The sequence below is a fragment of the Equus asinus genome, chromosome 15 (assembly GCF_041296235.1).
Source record: "Equus asinus isolate D_3611 breed Donkey chromosome 15, EquAss-T2T_v2, whole genome shotgun sequence".
NCBI lineage: Eukaryota > Metazoa > Chordata > Mammalia > Perissodactyla > Equidae > Equus > Equus asinus.
The window spans coordinates 32,241,488-32,259,339 of record NC_091804.1 but is presented as its reverse complement, the minus strand read 5'-3'; the positions used below and the strand labels follow the sequence as shown (position 1 = coordinate 32,259,339).

General features: G+C 57.3%; 1 protein-coding gene across 11 annotated transcripts; it reads right to left on the bottom strand.

Moving 5' to 3' along the window:
* Nucleotides 1-2,036: 2,036 nt before the first annotated feature.
* On the bottom strand, nt 2,037-17,803 carry LPIN3 (lipin 3). 11 transcript variants are annotated; one of them, XM_044748175.2, is made up of 21 exons: nt 17,671-17,780; nt 13,871-14,023; nt 13,580-13,779; nt 12,305-12,400; nt 11,247-11,512; nt 10,948-11,031; nt 10,296-10,416; nt 9,800-10,133; nt 8,870-8,969; nt 8,578-8,738; nt 8,071-8,164; nt 7,905-7,974; nt 6,181-6,273; nt 6,061-6,104; nt 5,161-5,299; nt 3,790-3,938; nt 3,502-3,588; nt 2,860-3,012; nt 2,551-2,665; nt 2,368-2,471; nt 2,037-2,183 (listed from the first exon to the last, which is right to left on the bottom strand). In XM_044748175.2, the coding sequence occupies exons 3-21, from the start codon at nt 13,769-13,771 to the stop codon at nt 2,039-2,041; spliced, it is 2,547 nt and encodes an 848-aa protein (XP_044604110.2). In that variant the 5' UTR covers nt 13,772-13,779; nt 13,871-14,023; nt 17,671-17,780; the 3' UTR covers nt 2,037-2,038. The 11 variants fall into 11 exon arrangements, 9 of the variants coding, with proteins under 9 accessions (XP_044604110.2, XP_044604111.2, XP_014701421.2 ...); XM_044748176.2 differs by having other exon boundaries at nt 13,931-14,023; XM_014845935.3 differs by having other exon boundaries at nt 17,622-17,754.
* Nucleotides 17,804-17,852: the final 49 nt, after the last annotated feature.

The window sequence follows — 17,852 nt, the reverse complement described above, 5'->3', positions numbered from 1 at the left end:
CTGGCTGGACAGGACCCAACCCCCAGATCCCACCAACCCTGGGGACATCACCCCAGAGCCCAGATGATGCCTCCAAGCCTCCCCTGGCCAGCATGGATGCCACTTCAGAGGCCCTTGAAGGAATAGTCTTGGTTCAGCTCCATGTGACTGTCCCAGGCACCAATATCCATGCTCAGTGCTGCACCAACTGGACAATTCAGGAAAGCACTCAGGGCAAGTACATCATGTCTGAGGGCCAGGGTGGACCTAAGAAACCTCAATCCAGTCTGCAAATTGCTCTTCTGCAGATACACCAGAGTTGGCACCTGTGCAAAGACCTACAGGTCCATTCTTAGCCCGTGGTCTGCCCGCAGCTCCCTTCGCCTGCAGGCAATAGCCTCTGGCCTGGGGAGGCTTTTGGTCCCGTTGTCCCCGACTTCTCTCCCCAGCCATCTGGGCTCAGTCTCTGCAGGAAGGTGCTGCCCTCTGGCACTGTCCTCACACCTGGCAGCTTCATGGATACTGTTTCTGAACCAAGGACCAGAGGTGTCCATTGCCCCACAGGTCCTTCAGGACAGACAGAAACACAAGGTCTCAGCTCAGAGTGCTCTTTATTCCTTTTGATCCTCCCCTTGGGTGAGGGCTTAGGCAGCTTTAGAACCCAGAAGAAAGGATGGGGTCCAGGCCATCTGTTTGGAGACCCTGCCCCAGTTTATGCTTTTCCTTCCCTCCCCAAAGATGTTGTCAGGGCACTGTACTCCCCACACAGTCCTCTTCTTTCCATTTGGGGGTAACTCCACCCCCACAGGTTAGGGCCTCTCTCCAGAGAGCAGTCATCGTGTATGTCATGGCCTGAATGAGGCCAGACCCTGGGCAGGAGGCCACAGCTGGAGAGAAAGGGCTCCAGGCTGAGTTTCCAACATCCTTGTAAAACCCCAGTCCCGCCTGGATGTTCATGAAGTGGTGAGAAATTCAGGTATGACGCCACCAAGGGGCAACCTGAAAGGACAAGTGTTCATCCAGCCCATGCAGTTCCCAGAAACCCTGATGCCATCTCTGCTGAGGCTCTTGGCCTCAGTTTCCCCACAGCAGCACAGGCCCTCCTGTGCTCTTTGCAGGTCCCTGTAACCCTGCCTTCTGGTTTCTCGACGTGTAGTGTTCTGCCCTCCACCGTTGTGCTGTTGGGGGAGGGCAGGCCTGGATTAAAGCTTTTAGCCGGTCTAAAGGTACTTTCTTCCCCAAAGACAGTGGGAGGGAGGGCTGCGTGGGGTGTCAGCCCTGCTTCCCACAGCTCCTTGGGCAGGAGGCCCCTCAGCAGCTGTGTGGGCATTGAATTGACTGGCAAAGGCTAGGGAAAGGCAGGGGTGTCAACCCCCCCCTACCCTGGCAGGGTTGGTGATGAGGGGAACAGGGCCAGCAGCTGGGCACAGGCTAGGCCAAGTGGGAGCCACACTCCCTCTGCCCTCGAGCTGCCCCAGAATCCCCCTCCCCAGATGTCGGAGGAGCACTGCATATGTGGGGTTGGGATGTGCTGAGGTACCAGCGATGGAGAGCAGTGATGGCTAGCTCAAGAGCTATGGGGAGGGGCCAGAGCTAGGGAAGGGTCTGGCTTCAGAGGGCACAGTCTAGACTCCCCAAAGGGAGTGGGGAGCATTATCTTCTTCCCAGATGCTACCAAACCCCTCCCCACTGCTGCCGCCCTGTGCACACAGGCCTCAGGCCTCAGTGGGGCCTCCCTCTTCTGTCTGTCCTATCAGGAGTTGAGGCAAGGTGACAGGGACAGAGACATCAAGGGCATGGGGAACCCTGCAAGGGCCCAGGTGACAATCATTTAACTGCTACAGGCCAGGGCCATGCTGAGGCCTGGAGCAGCTGTCAGAGGCAGGCGATAGGACGGTGCAGGGTTGGGGGGGTGGTCTCGGTGGCTGCCAACCAGCCTGCAGCCCCCTCTTCCCCTTCGGTGAGTTGGCCCTGTGGCACCCAGCTTCCAACCCCCTATGCCCTGGGACACCCAGTCAGTTCTGGGCCAGGCCAGGGAGAGGGGGCAGCCAGGGCAGGTTCAGGCCAGGGCATCGAGGTCCACCGTGGTCAGTGGCTCCCGCCAGTAGCAGAAGTTGCTGTATTCAGGGTTGGCCAGGTCTGCGCTGGGGCCCCGGGACACAGGCGGGAAGAGGAGCTCCACCACCTCCCCAAGCCGCTCGTACCTACAGGCAGAACCAGGCCGGCACTGAGAGCCCGAGCTGTCAGCAGGCGGAGACTCCCCATCCTGCTGGGAAGCCTGGAGCAAGGGACGGAGTCCCCACTGGGGAGGTAATTGGGGCCCAGGGAGAGGCTGGGGTCTGGGAACTTGGCAGGGCGTGGGGGACACATGGCAGGGTTGGGCCTCACGTGGACTTGTGGTTCTTTATGAGCTCCTGGATGAGCTCTCCCCGGGGGTTGACTGTGAAGATGCGAGATTCAGGTAGACCCACCTGCCGGTAGGCAGTGACATCCTGTGGGGGACAAGGAGAGGCCAGTGGGCTAGGAGGTGGGGAGGAGGTGGCTCAGCCCATAGGGAGGGGACACACTCACGTTAGGCCTGTTCCCAAAGGCGGCATAGAAGGGCTGTCCGTGGGGCAGAAAGAGCTGCCGAATGTCACTCAGGCAGGCGATCTTGAACACCTCTGGCTTCTTCTCAATCACCTCCCTGGGGCAGCCAGGGCCTCGGCAGGGAAGGGAGCCGAGGAGGGTTAGCAATCAGAGGACAGCAGGGTCAGGTGACATGGAGTGTGACCCAGCTGACACCAGAGTGAGGCCTGATGCTGGCCCAGTTTGGGCTGCCAGTGGGCCTGTTGCTCCCCCCAAGGGGCCATGGACTTATGCTATGTATGAGGTGGTTACCTGTGGAGGGCGGAGAAGAGGCTGCTGGGAGACAGCAGGATGGGGCCCTTGGGGAGGCCGCAGCCCCGCTCGCTCACCCACCGCAGGTACCCCTTGGTGAGGTCAGCCATGCCAATGGCCCTCGCTGAGCAGTACAGGAACTTGTACCCATTTCTGGGGGTGGTGGACAGGGAAGGTACAGAGCCATCAGAGTTCAGCCAGCCCCCCTCGTGCCCTTTTGGCTTCAGCCAGCTCAGCCCAACACTGGGGCTCTGGCCTTCAGACCCAGAGGCCTTTGCGGGGAGGAGACTTAGGGAGAACAGCTGGGCCAGGCCTGAGAGAGGTGGCCTCAGCAGCTGTTCCAGATAGAAGGAACAGGGACAGTGTCCTGAGGCCCAGATGGACCAGGGTAGACGAGGATTTGAAGTCTCTAGGCTTCCTCTACAGCATGACAGCCAGCAGTTAGACTCAGGTCCCAGACCACAGGAGATAGGTCTTTCACGGGAGAACTGAGGACCAGTAGGTGGGTCTCAGCACTCAAGGGACATGCCCTGGGCTTCTTCCCTGTGAGCCTTGCTGGTTCCCAAGCCTGGCTTCCCAGGCTTGAGATGTCCTGTCACTCCCTCCCTGGACCCCAGCCCCAGCCTCAGCCCAGGCACTCACAGGTGGATTTTGTGGTAGAGACTGGTGATGCCCTGGTGCGTCCAGTCTTTCCCCAGCTGGGGCAGAATGTGGCCCAGAGCGTCTGACCTAGAGCCACAAAGGAAGGGGTCATTCCGAGGCAGCGCCACATGGCCCTCATGCTCCATGCATGGGGCCTGATGAGGCCCAGCCCGCAGCCCCAGTATGGCCCACCGGGAGAGGAGGTCCTCTCTCCGTGTCCCCTGACCCAGCACAGAGGGAGGTAGGGCCCCAGGCCCTTCCTCTCTCCCCTGGCCAACCGGGCCTCACTTGGTAATGGTGCCATCAATGTCCGAGATGACCACCTTGTCGTCCCATCTCCACAGGTAGATGGTGGCCTTGCAGCGGCAGGTGCCCTGGTACTGGGTGGTCACGCTGAAGACCACATCGTTGGCTCCTTCTTGCAGGTTCAGGCAACGCTGGGACCAAGCAAAGTGGGGGAGTTGCGGTCTACCACAGCCAAGTGCCATCCACAGCCCCCCCCTCAAGTGTGGCCTTTGATCCCCACGAGCCTCTCATTCTCCTCTTCCTCCTAACCCAGAGAACCTGCCTGAATTCAGAGACAGCCATGCGTAGACACATCCACGTGGGCAGAGGGCACCCTCAAGGAGGAAGTGAGGGGGTGCTGGGGTAGCCTGCACAGGAGCCCTGACCTCCCTTCGTGCCCCTTCGGGATGAAGCTGACAGACAAAGCCTGGCCCCTGCCCTCGCCCAGATTTCTCAGGTCAGCCCCAAGGCTGGCACTGCTCTTGGCAGGGAGACAGCCCACTCCATAGAAGGGGCCCTGTGGGGATCTTCACTGCCTGGGGCTAGGGTACCTGTGACATCCCCTCAAAGAGAGACCTAGTCCTGTCCTTGGTCCATAGAGAAGGACCAGGGCAGCTCTCAGCCACAGCCAGTGGCCAAGGCTATCAGGCCCTGGCTGATCCCACGTTGAGTGTGAGCCCCTGGGTACCACACAGATGGCAGCTGCTCTGTACCAGGCCAGCCAGACTCTCCTGGACACCTCCCTGACCACTGAGCCACACTCAGGAAGGAAACATTCTTATTACAGGAGCCACTGGTTACTGAGCTCAAAGATCTGACTCAGGGGGCCTGGGGTCTGTCATCAGCATTTGAGTCCTTTAGTGTAGCTTCCAGAGGCAGACTCGGAGCCAGCGGAACGACTACAGGCAGATATTTTAGGACTACATAAGAGAGGGCTTTTCCAGTGAGCATCCGACAGAAAAATGAGCTGGCATGTAAAGAAGTGAGCCCCCGGCGCTGGCCCTGTGGCCGAGTGGTTAAGTTCGCGCGCTCCGCTGCAGGCGGCCCAGTGTTTCGTTGGTTCGAATCCTGGGTCGGACATGGCACTGCTCATCAGACCACGCTGAGGCAGCGTCCCACATGCCACAACTAGAAAGACCCACAACGAAGAATATACAACTGTGTACTGGGGGGCTTTGGGGAGAAAAAGGAAAAAAAAAAATCTTTAAAAAAAAAAAAAGAAGTGAGCCCCCTGCCCCCAGAGGTATTCATGCAGAAGTCATCACAGGGACTGCCAAGGGGATGGATTCTGGGCTTTGGTGAATGCATGGCTCTATAAAGCCAGGCCCCGAGGGGCTCTGCGACAGAATTCTCTGAGCTCCTGCACACACTTACGATCTGATGAGAGGAAAGGCGGAGAGACTTCTTGTAGGTAGGAGTGTAGGCTGGAGGCAAGGGTGGCGGGGAGGGGGCCTCTAAGATCACAGGGCTGTCTGGGGTGTCATCCTCGCTGCTCAGGACATCAGTCTTCTCCCTGCGGGCAGCACAGCTCTCAGGCCATCTTCCCCAGCTGAAAGCCCTGCGCTCCCAGTAGATGCTCACCCCTCGGCCCAGGCCACAAGGAGCCTGGGGCTTGTCCCTACCCCTCCAGAGACCACCCAGGGGATCAGAAACCCCTCCCTCTAGGTGCCATCTATTTTGGGGGTAGTAGCTGACATAAGGATGCAGCCTGGCAGTCTGCAACCAGAAAGATGCCAGCAGAGCCGGAGCCAGGACCCAGGACCCAGGGCTCCCAGGCCTCAGTGCGCTCTCCAGAGCCAGGATGCCAGTGCCTGCTTTGGAGAAATTTACCTGAAAAATCTAGAAGTGAGTCTTAGGGATTATTCCCACTCCCACTTGCTTTGGCTTCAGTCAGCCTGTCGTTGATCACCCCCCACCCAACCTTCATTCTGGGTCACTTAAGATGTGAAAAAAGGAAGAAAGGCCACTAATCCCCTGCTGGAGAGGGGTACCCCCCCAACTTAATACAGTAGCCCTTTGTCTGGGTCTGGCGTCAGGGCACCCCTTCCAGCTCTGCCATTTTTTGGCTGTGGGACCTTCTCTAGGTCTCAGTTTTCCCATCTGTGAAATGGGGACAGTTCTCAGGAAAAAGAAGGGGTGCAGAAGTGATTGAGGAATGACAAAGAACCATGGCTGGAGAAGGGGTGTTGGCTCCACACCTGCCCCTGCCCCTACGGCCATGTTCCCCAGACTCCAGCTCCAGCTGCAGAACCCCAGCCAGGAGATCCGACTCACCCTGGCCGCTCCCTGGCTGTGGGTTCCTCCCTCTGGGCACTGCGCTGTGGGAAGAACATCCATATAGTGAACCCCACCTCCTGCCTGTGCTGGCCCCGCCCTGTGACCATGACCACTTACCTCCTCAGCTGGGAAGTCCCTGCGTCGCCAGGAAAACCACCACCGCCCTCCCTTCCGGGGCATCTTCTCCTTCTCCAGCTTGTCCATGGTGCTCTGTGGGCAGATGAAGGCCATGGCATTTTTTCATGACCGCAAACCCACCTTACATTGCCCTTGGGGTCCCCATGAGCCTGAGTCTGGGGCTGACCCTAGAGCAAAGTGCTATCAACATCTGGAGGCTGAGGAAGCATACTCACCTTCATCCTGGGATTCTGAACAATGACTTGTGGAGCCAAGCATGGGGCACCAAGAGCCATTCCTGCCCACCCCTATTCCACCCCAGCTCTGACCCCCTAGCTCTAGCCCAGCCTTGGCCTGGCCTCCCAATCTTGTGGATCAGTCACCCTACTAGAGTAGCTGAAGGCAGTGCTTTGAGAGTTCCTCAAGATCTGGTACTCCCTGCATGATGCCACCAAGTGGCAGCAGGAAGGACAATCTGTAGCCAGTATTCCCCTCAACCTCCAAGACCAACATAGGCAACTCTTAAGGTTAGTGATCCTATCTCATGAACAATCTCCCTCTCTGCATGTTACCATCAGTTCTGGTGGGGGCAACACAACCTTGTGAAAAATGCTGATCGGATTTGTGCTAGATGACCCCAGGGAGAGCCCAGGCCCAGGCCTACCTGGGAGACACATTAGCTTGCAAGAAACACAGAATGGAGAACCCAAATCAGGAGGACATGGGCTCAAGGTGGGTCAGCCAGGGTGCTCACTTGGGCTGGGAACAGGTTGGGGGAGTCTCCCAGGGGCCTCAGGTGGTGGGTATGTCCAGGCAGCATGAGAAAAGCCAAGCAGGGGAGTGTCCCTCTTCCTTCCCATAGGCTCTGGGTCCTAGACCCAGAGCCAGCCAGAGGACAGAGCTGAGCATCACTAAAGGGAGGCACCAGCTGTCAGCATCTGGTTAGTGATGCTCTTCGGGCAAGTCTAACCAAGCTGAGAACAATGAGCCAGGCCAGGGTGGGGCCCTGGACCACACCCAGAGGGGCAGAGAGGTGGGTCCACACAGTGGGGAGGTTCTGGGAGGAACTAAAGAGGCTGGGTTCCTTCCCACCTCCGAGCATCTGCACACGCTGTTCCCCACCCCTTGCCTGCTTAGGGCTTACTCATCCTTCAGATCTCTGCCTAGTGGACACTTACTCAGCCAACCCCCCTATTGTTGGCTGTCAAAGCACCCCGGACCTCTCCTTCCCAGGACATACTCACAGTTGCATTTTAAATTCATCTGTCTTCCTATGAGGGCAGGACTGTCCCAGCCTGTGCCTGGCACACAGTAGGTACTCAACCCATGTGTGCTGACAAAGCAAGCAAGCACCGCAGCCCAGCCTGGAGAGGTGCTGGGGTAAGGTGAGGGGTGGGCCCTCTGTCTCCCACGCCCCCTCTCTCAGATCCAAAAACCCCGTTGAAGGCGTGTCCCTGTCGAATGTGTATCCCTCTCTGCTTTGCCCTGAGCTTTGAAGTTCAAATCCAGTAGGATTCAGCCATGTCAGGAAACCAAGGAAGGGTGGGGCTCTGTCCACATAGCATGGGGCATGGCTTCAGGGGCCCTGTGGCTCCTCTCCCAGAGAGGGTCTTGCAGCCAGTCAGCCCCAAACCCATCTCTCCCCACTCTACACTTCCTGTCCCAGGACCCCTCCCTGAAGGCTCTGGCCCCTTTTGGAGGCCCACTGGTGCTCCAACCATTACCTTGGGCAAGTTCTTCTGGAAGGCTTGCAGGGAGAGTATCATGGGGGCAGCTACAGCCCAGTTATAATGCCTGGAGAGACAGAATGGGGTGTCAGGGCTGTAGCAACCACAGGCTGTGGAAGGTGGGTGACTCTCTGGGCTGCCAGCCGCACAGCCCGGCACTCACTTCTCATTGATTTTCACCACCAGGTTCGGGTCGTCCAGGAGCCCAGGGTTTTGGGTGAGGTCCTGGTAGGAGACGATGTGCTGGTTGAACTTCTCTGGGCACAAGGGCAGAGAGTGAGGAGTGAGGCTGACACATCCCACGTGACCTGCTACCCCAGCCTCTCCAGCTCGCAGTGCTCTATCACCCAGGCCGCGCAGGTCGGGTCTTTGACCTAGTAGGGCGCCTCCCGGCATGTGGTTTTTGCACCTGCCATTCCCAACCCAGGCACTTGCCATCCTGGATTCACAGGATAAGTCATAGCTCAGCGTGAAGCATTTGCTTCACAGGGTCTGGGGAATGCCCCGCCCTTGCTGGCTGAGTTTGGGCTCCACAGGGCAGAGAAGGGCAGGGGCACCCAGCCCAGCCTCACACCTCTGCTGCCTTACCCTCTGGGGGCCTGCCTGCCCTCCCCAGTGCCCTGGGCTCAGTACCAACCCTCAGAAGGGCCCGGACCACAGTTGAACATACCCAGGGAGATGTCCCGGCTGTCAGCCAGTCCACCACAGAGGGACAGCACTATCGTGTCCACTGTGTCTGGAGTGGGTTCTGGCTCCTGCTCAGGGTTGAGGTCCCCCAGGGGCTTCTGGCTGCTTGGTTCACTCCACGTCCTGGTCCCAAGCCCACAGTCACTGGGAGTAAAGGGGCCAACAGTGACATGAATACAAGGAGGTATTCCCCTCCACTCCCAGGCCCTTGATAGTCGATCCCTGGCCCCACAGGCCCCAATCCCAAGACACCCAGGCACCCAGAACCCAGGCACCTGTGGGGGAAATAAAGGGCTGCATTCTCAGAATCCAGGGAGGGCAAGTCATCCAGGTAGATGTCACTGGGACCCAGGTGCTGGCTTCTCTTCAGGGAGCCTGAGGGCAGAGGAGGGGACATCTGTAGACGGAACATGTGCTCAGTAGTGTGAGCAGTATGTGTTCTTTCCTTTGAAGGCACTAAAGCAGCGCTGTTCGGTAGAACCTTCTGCAGTGACAGAAATGCCCTAGGTCTGCCCTGTCCAGCATGGGAGCTGCCGGCCACATGTGGCTACTGGGCACACTTAAAATGTGGTGTGACGGAGAAATGGAATTTTAAGTGTTATTTCATTTTAATTAATTTAATTTTAATTTTAAATAGCCACAGACAGCCAGTGACTATCGATTGGGACAGTTCAGGCCTACTGCCTTCCCGCGCTTGTAGGATAAACCCCAGCACGTGAGCTAGGAGTGATCCAGCCTCTGCTCATCTTTCTGGCTTCCTCTCCGGAGCCTCTTCCCTCCCTCACTCAAGACACACCAGCTGCCTCGGTTCCTAGACATGAAACCTCTCTCCCTCCTCATGGCCTTAACACATGCTGTTCCCTCTGCCTAGAATTCTCTTGCCCTGATCCTTACTTGGCTGGATCTTTATCATCCACATCTCAGCTCAGACATCACCCACTCAAAGAGGCCTTCCCAGGCCACATGGTTTAAATAGCCCTCCGTCCCAGCCAGTGACCCTGTGCTGCTTCACCTACGTCATGCTCTTCCTGGTGTATGCATGCATCATCTGTCTGCCCCACTGGACTGTGAGCCTCACGAGGGCTGGTGCCAAGCACAGTGCCTGGCACACAGTAGGTGCTCAAAATGTGCTTGAAGTCCCAGAGTCCACCCAGAGGATAACATGAGACCAGGGAAGCAGTGGGAGGAGTTTAGCCATCACTCACCTTTCCTCTTGGAGACTCCCTGTGGCTGCCCGGTGGGAACTGGGCCCTCCAGAGCGGCCCAGCTCTGTGATTTAGAGGTAGAAAGGAGGCTGGCATCCCCAGACCTCTGAGTCTTGGTTTCCTCTCTCTCGGGGGCAGGGAGAGAGGGACCCACCAGAGCGGGTGCCTCTGTGTCCAGTTGAAGAAGGTCAGTGCCAGCCCCTGTTTGCAGAACTGGGGATCCCAAAGGGTCGACGCCAGCCACAGAGACAGATGGGGTGCTGGGCTCTCCCTGAGGAGGAGAGGCTGCCCAGGTGCTGCCATCAGGGACCTTGGGCCACTCAGCTTTGGTTACCTTCAAACAAGTGGGGGAAGATGTGGGCCAGTGCAAGGCCTGCCTCCCACACCCCATGAAGCCTTAAGGAGGTGGCCCAAGTCTCAGTCACTCCACTCCTGACCTGCAGGGGCCACGGAGCCCCTGAAAGGCAGGGATGAGGGGTGACAAGGAGGAACTCACCTTAGGCAGCCTCCCCCAGGCCCACTGCATATGGGATTCAGCTCTCAGGGGGCTGGGCTCAGGGGTCCGCAGCTCCAGCTCCGAGTCACTCTTAGGGGATGTTAGTCCACCCAATGAGAAGCTGCAGGAAACAAGAACTCAGAGGCCCCCAAGCCAGCCTGCTGCCCCCACCGCCCCCCCCCCCCCAGCATGGGAACAAAATATTTGCAACACATATTTATGCCTGTGTTGGATCCAGAATATATAAAGAATATATAAATATATAAAGAACTCCTACAAATCAATAATAGGAAGGCAATCCAGTTTAAAAAAAAAAGGGCACGGTCGTGACTTCTTAATGGGTATAGGGTTTCCATTTAGGGGGATGAAAAGTTCTGGAACTAGACAGGGGTGATGGTTGCACAACATCATGAAAATACTAAATGCCACTGAATCGTGTACCTTAAAATAATAAATTTTGTGTCATGTGTATTTTACCATGATTAAAAAAATGGGCAAAAGACTTTAATAAACACTTTACAAAGGAAATATACAAATGGCCAGTAAACACATTAGATGTGTTCTATGTCATTATTCATCAGAAAAATGTAAACAGACAGCAGTCTGAGACCTTGGCCTTGAGTCCCTGCCTTCAGCCCACCTGGCCTCTCACCTGGCCTGGGGTGGCCACTCGCTATCGGAGAAGGCGTAGATATCTTTGGGCTGCGGCAAGGACTCCCCTTCCGACTGGACGCTGCTGAGGGGCCACAGGGAAAGAAATAGTCACTGACGGTTCAGGGCACCCTGGGCAGGACATGGGAGCCTGGGTGTCAGGGGCTTGGGGAAGTAAAGCAACTAAAGCCCAGAGAGGTCAAGGCCCTTGCCCAGGGTCACACAGGATCAGCAGAGGAAACAGCACTTGAACCCCAGTTGGCTTCCCTACACCCTCGGCCCCCACTCATCCCCACATACCCTGGGGTCTCCGGCCTTGGCTTTTCCAGCAGGGACAGCTCACTCTCGTCACCTGCCTCCCGCTCCTCAGAACTAGAACCAACTGCCACCACGTCCTCCTTCCGCCTGGATTTCCTCCTGCGACGCCTCTTCTTTCTCCCCGTGGAGGCCATGCCCATCATGACGGGCTCAGGCTCACTGGCTGTGCCCAGCTGCGAGTCCAAGGGGAACCCGGACAGGCCCCCCCAAGGGAGGGGTGATGTGCACAGGGGGGGAGGCACGTGTTCCTATGGAGCAGACCAGGGGCAGGGCTGAGGGGGCTATAGTTTGGGGAGGCCACCCATGCCCCCTAGTCATTCTGAACCCTGCCTGAGCCCTAGGCCCTGGAGTGAGCTCATTTGGAGTCAGGAAACAGGACTGCAGGCTGGACAGAGGCAGTAGTAGCATGGCCTTGCAACTGCTGCTGGCCTCAAAGCCCCCTAACAGAGAGAAAGCGGCCCAGTCCCAGGGTGCATGCAGGTCAGGGTGCGGCATGAACCACACTGTCCAGGCGGGAACCTGGGCATCAGCCTCTCATCCCCTTCTCCACCCACACCTACTTCACCTTTAAGACTCAGCCAGGCGTCACCTCCTCCAGGAAGCTTACCCTGACTATCCTCAGCCTCAGTTCCAACCCCCTTCACAGCAATGACCAAATAATCTTATCATCCGTTGTTTACATGTCCATTCCCAAGGCTAGACTGGGACCCTTCTTTAAGGCAGGGTCACCCGTTATCCGAGTCCACTACACAGTGTTTGGCATACAGTAGGGGTACAATCAAAAGGCCTCCTCTTCACCCTTCAGGGGCCCAGCTCAAGTGTCCTTTCTGAGAAAACTTCCCTGGGAAGTACAGTCAGCCCTCCCTACCACCTACCCTCTGCCCAGGCTCCGCCGGCACATCACAAGGGCCTGAGGCCAGCCCCAACTGATGCCCCTGTATCAGACCCTTGAGGATGGGGTACTCCTGGGGGCGGTGGGGAGAGTGACAAATCCAAGGCCCATCCAGAGGGGATACCAGTGTAGGAGCCAGCGCACTGACCTCATCGCTCTGCAGCTCCTGGATGAAGAAGGCCTCCCCGTTGTCCCCCAGCTTCATGTGCAAGTCCACCGGCTCGCCGTTGACCTCGATGTCTACCTGGAACGGGACGTGGTGGGGCAGAGACACTCCCAGGCTCCCTCCACTGGCCTCCCAGCTGGTCCTGGAGACGCCGGCTCCCTGCTGCCCCCTGCTGCACTTGCTGGAACTCTCCCGCAACCTTTGCCTGGCTGCACCCCGCTGAGGGTCTCAGCTTGCCCTCTGCCTTGCGTCCCCTCTCCCTCCCATGTTTCCCCATTCTCCAGGCTTTGTTGACGGTATCACTGTCTCAGAATTCTTGTTTACGCCTTTGTGTCTGTGCTCCTCTCTCCCACACCCCATAAGAACAAGGATGTGATCCATCTTGTCACTGTTGTGTCCCCAAGCCCCAGGATAGTGCCCGAACCTTTGTTGACTATGTGAACAATGGTAAGAATGACCATTTCCTAGGTACTTAGTGTCGTGTTTCATCTAGACTATGTGGTTTAATCTTCACACAACCCCTTGCAGTAGCTCCTATCATTATCCCCACTTTATAGACAAGGAAACAGGCTTGGAGGGGTTAAGTAATTCACTGGCAAGTGGCCAAGTGAGGCTATAAACCCAGAAGGTCTGAGTCCACAACCCAGCTCTTAACCATTTGGCTATACTGTCTCCATAAGGTCACACTTTCCTATTAGGATCCTGGAAAGTTCACAGTCACCCCAATATAAAGGGGATTTGGGCCCACCAAACCCCTTTCCACACACCAGACCTCGGTGCTAACAAAAATCTCAGTCATGTTCGCCCGAGCCCAGTGAAGACACGCAGGTTTCCTAAAGGAGAGGAACTAACCTTTGAGTGTCACCCACATACCTGGCCCTGGGAGAATGTTATCGGTTCCTATTTAATTCCCCCAAATCATCCGGCCATCACCAGGCAGATGAGAACGTAGCTATCAGCACAGGTGAAGCGACTTAGCAGGAACACACAGGTAAGATCTTAGGAAGCTAGAGCCAGGTGTGACGGCCCCAGTACCGGGGACGGCCCCACTGTGCTGCTTCCAGGGGAAATGGGGAGCCTCTTGGACCAAAACCCCAAACCAACCCAAACCTTTCAAAGAAAATACAAAAGAAAGGAAGCCTGTCCAGAGGACAGATCTCCGACTGAGAGAGGCCTGGGTCTTCTCCTGGGACTGCAGTGGCTGCCATGGCTTCAAGAGCCCGCCCTGCAGTGTCCCCTCGGCTGGCCAGCACTCACCACCTTCTCCCGTGACCGCAGGACGCCCAGTTTGCCAAAGCGCACGTGGAAGGGCGAGCACCGGAAGGAGCCGTCCGCCTGCTTCACCACCAGCACGTCAATGCCACCACTCAGCGTGGCCGGGTTCAGGCCCCAGTAGAGCTCCTTCACCGTCCCAAACACCGTCTCCGCCAGCTGCCCCATGTAGTTCATGGCTGGTGCTGGCAAAGGGAGGCGGTGTTGGGACCACGGCCCGGCCCACCTCCCTCTGGGGGAGGCTCTGCAGCCTGATCCCCGGGGCCCCAGGCTTACGGGGAGTCGCCCTCGGAGCGCCTTCACAGATGCCTAGCAGTTGCCGGAGGGGAGGTGCACCTGGAGACGTGGGTTCTAGACCCGGCTCCCCCACGGACTGGCCACAGGACTCTTGGACAGCAACCTCCCTTCTTCAAGTGCCAATCTCCACATCTGTCAAATGAGGGCCCAGGTAAGGCAAGCTGGGGTGCCCTGTGCCTCTAAATGCCATGAGTAATGATAATGACCACGGTGCTCACTGGCAGGGCTCATTTCATCTTCAAAACAACCTGCGAGGCTGGCTGAGTAGGTGTCATTATTCTTGTTTATGGACAAGCCAACTGAGGCTCAGAGAGGTGGAGTGACTTGCCCAGGATCTCACAACTAGTGAGGAGAGGAGTCAGGATTCGAACCCAGGCCTGTGTGGCTGCAGAACCCCTGGTGTGAACCATTGGGAGGGCCCAACTGTGGGAACAGGAAGGGGTCAGCACACCTCCCTGGGGTGCAATGGTATATCAGGCCCAGGGCCCTGCTGGGTAATGGGCGACAGCCCTAAAGACTAATCTCTTCCCAGGAAGTGGGGAGAAGGGAGTCTCAGTTTTCCCATCTGAGAAATGGGTTCAGCTGTCTTGCTGCCTCCTGGTCCTAGGAGTTAGGAGGAACGTTTCTGGGCCATCATGGCTGATTTGTGGGGAACCAAGGGTGGGAGTACCCCAGATACCTAAAGTTTTGCCCAGTTCTATTCCAGGGGTCAGATGCTCAAGGCAGGGCATCCTCTATAGCTGGGAGTGAAAGGATTTTAGGCCCCAAACTCTAAACTCCTTCCCAGTTTCCCTGGGATGTGTGGGAGGTCCATCCATGGCCCACAGCCTGATACCAGTGTCACCAGGCCATAGTTCTCAGCCCCAACCCCCACTCCACAGCCCCAAGCCCAGCAGGCCAGGCCCTAAGACCCATATTCAGGCCTTGGACTGGCCCCTAGCCCATCAAAGCTGTTCCTCCTCCCCCAGCCAGACCAGTTTCTCCAGCTCTCCCACACCAGGCAGAGCTGGGGGAGCCAGAAGCAGGAGGCTGTGGCAACCTCGAAGAAAAGCCAGGGCCCTAATGAGAGCTGCCTCCACGCTGGCTCGGTGCCTGCCTGCCAGCTTCAGCTCATCTCCCCTTCTCTGCTGGCCAGGCCAGTGGCCTATGGCCGCTCTGGCTGCCAGGACCCAGGCCATCCCACCTCCACAGATACGTCCTTCTCTCAGACCCTACCTCAAAACCCCTAGAGGACCACCTGCCAGGCAAGACCACCCTCAAAGAAGTTAAGTGACTTACACAAACTCTTTTAAGCTAATAGGCCACAGATGGGGGAGGGAGTGATGACTCATATCCTGATTTCCTGACTCCATACCCTGGTTCCTTCCACTCCACGGTCCCCAAACCACACCACAGTTGTCTGCAGAGAGGGCAGCCTGGCCTGCAGCCCACCTCTGCACCGGCCTGTAATGCCTTGCCGCTCAAAATGTGGTCCATGGCCCAGCTGCGTCAGCATCACCCAGGAGCTTGTGAGAAACACAGCTTCCCAAACATAAAGTACAAACTGGAATTGCTAAAGTGAAAACTTGGGGTAAAATGAAGCTCTTTGGACTCTGAAAATGTCACTCAAATTTAATAAATATTTTATCTGCTAGGCACCTACTAAATGCTAGGTGAAAATTTTCACTTTGGTTTCTCCCTACCCAACACCAAACTCTGTGAATAGGTCTGAGATAGTCAGACTGACAAAAACAGATACGTGGTAGGCAGGACTCTAGACCACTGTGCCCAGGAAAAGTGGAGAGGACTCCAGAAGTTTCCAGGAATGAAGGCGCAAGCATGGGAGGGGAGATGGGGATGGGGGCAAAGGTCTGCCCTGCTGGAGGCCCAGGCCAGAGCTGTCTGCCCTGCTGAGGGCAAAAGAGCTGGGGCGGGGCAGGCTCAGCTCAGCCTCGTACAGAGTTTCTCAACTTCACACCATTGCTATTTGGGGCTGGATAATTCCTTGTTGGGGGTGGAGGGACTGTAGGATGTTTAGCAGCATCCCTGGTCTCTACCCACCGGATGCCAGTAGCAACCTCCCTCCAGCTGTGACAACCAAATCGTCTCCAAACATTGTTATATATCTCCTGGGGGACAAAATTATCCCCAGTTGAGAGCCACTGAGGTAGTGGACGAAGCTGAATGCAGAGATGGCCCCCAGGGGGCACTGGGTCCTACCTCTGATCCACCCACGGAGTGTCCTCAGGCAAGCAACTTGCTGGCCTCAGTTTCCCCTTCTGTGAAACAAGGCTTTGATTTTTCAGACCCTTCTCAGCCCTAATGTCACAAGGAGGCTCGAATTCATTCCTCTCCCTGTCCCCCCTACCCCACAAGTGGATGCCCCCCTCATCTGCCTGCTCAGCATCTGGGGGACTCCTGTGAGCCAAGCCCTGGGCTCCCCTCCCCTCCTCTCCCCAGGACGCAGTCTCCCTCCTTCGTCTTCTCCAGATGAAAGAGACTTCTACTTGGCTCCCCCATACCACCCTTCACCCCAAATTAACGTGTCTAAAATCAAACACTTCATCTTCTCCCCAGGGACCTCAGTCAGCTGAATTACTCAGGACTAAAGGATACCCCTCCATCCGGAGCCCTCTGAATCCTATCCCCCAATTTCCTGCACATCCAGCCCCTCCCTTCTCCTTCTGCTGTCCTAGGCCAAGGCTTTATTACAGGATGCCTAGATCCTGGGTGGCAACCGGACGCTGTGGGTGAGGCAACAGACTGTCTGGGTTCTAATCCCCTCCCTGACACTTACCAGCTGTGACCTTGGGCAAGTCACTTCACCTCTCTGAGCCTCAGTTGCAACATAAGAGATACGTGAGTAATTAATGACATAATTCAGGGAAAGCACTAACATGCAGTCAATGCCCATACGCATCACCTATGAGCAGCAGCATCGTTTTTTGGCATCCTGACAGCCCCTCTCACCCAGGCTGGTCCTGAGGGCACTACAGGTCAGGCTCCAACACACTGCCCCTGCCCTGAGTTGAGAGTTTAGACTTAATGTGGCATTCAAGGCCCTGCACGATGGTGGCCCCCACTGTTTGCAAAGTGGGTAGGTGGGCTCCAGGCAGGCCTCACAGGGTACCCAAGCCTCAGAGCCCACTCTGGGAATACCCACAGTTCTCCTGGGTCAGTGTACAACCCTACCACCAGGAAGCCAGAGCAACGTCTGAGCTCTCAGCCTTTCTGGGCTCCCAGATTTAGGGAGGCATAGAGGTGTGGCTCTCCACCCTAAGCCCGGAAGGAGCTGGAGGATAAGCATTCCTATTGCCTTGGAAAGGAGAAAGCACCACCCCTAGCTCCTCACCGGCCTTCACGGCCACACTGCAGCTGACCCGCCCAGGCTCACGGCAGGCCCAGCAAGAGTCAGACCCTGTTTTGCAACTGAAGACACTCAGACCAGAGAGGGTGGGTGTCCTCCCCTAGGTCACAGAGTCAGCCTGGGGTGAAGCTGGGCCAGCATCCCCTGAGTGGTTGTTGCAGCTCATTCTCTCCTGATCCAACATTCTGGATGTCCGGGGAGTCCGCAGCCGCTGGGCCGCGGAGAGAGACGAAATGTGGCCGGCCCCTCCACCCCTGAGCTCCCTTCTGATGGCTAGAGATGGACTCAGGCCCGCGGACAGAAGGGAACGAGGGTCGGATGGCAGAACAGATGGGCGGGGCGGGGGGGAGGGGTACCTCTTCCCTGGCCCGGATTGGGCCCTACCTGGGGAGCTGCCCACTGGACCTTCGGGACCCGGAGCCACCGCCTCTACCTGAGTGCACAGGGTCAGCAAGCATGTGTCCTCCGCCCCGCACTCGGCGCTTCCGGCTCCGCTAGGACAGGGAGAGGTCCTGGCTCCGCCCCTTCCACAAGCCGAGGGCGGCTTCTGCCGGCCCCAATCCGCCCAGGCTCCACCCCCCCCGAAAAGACCCCGCCCCCGCCCGGTCCCCATGC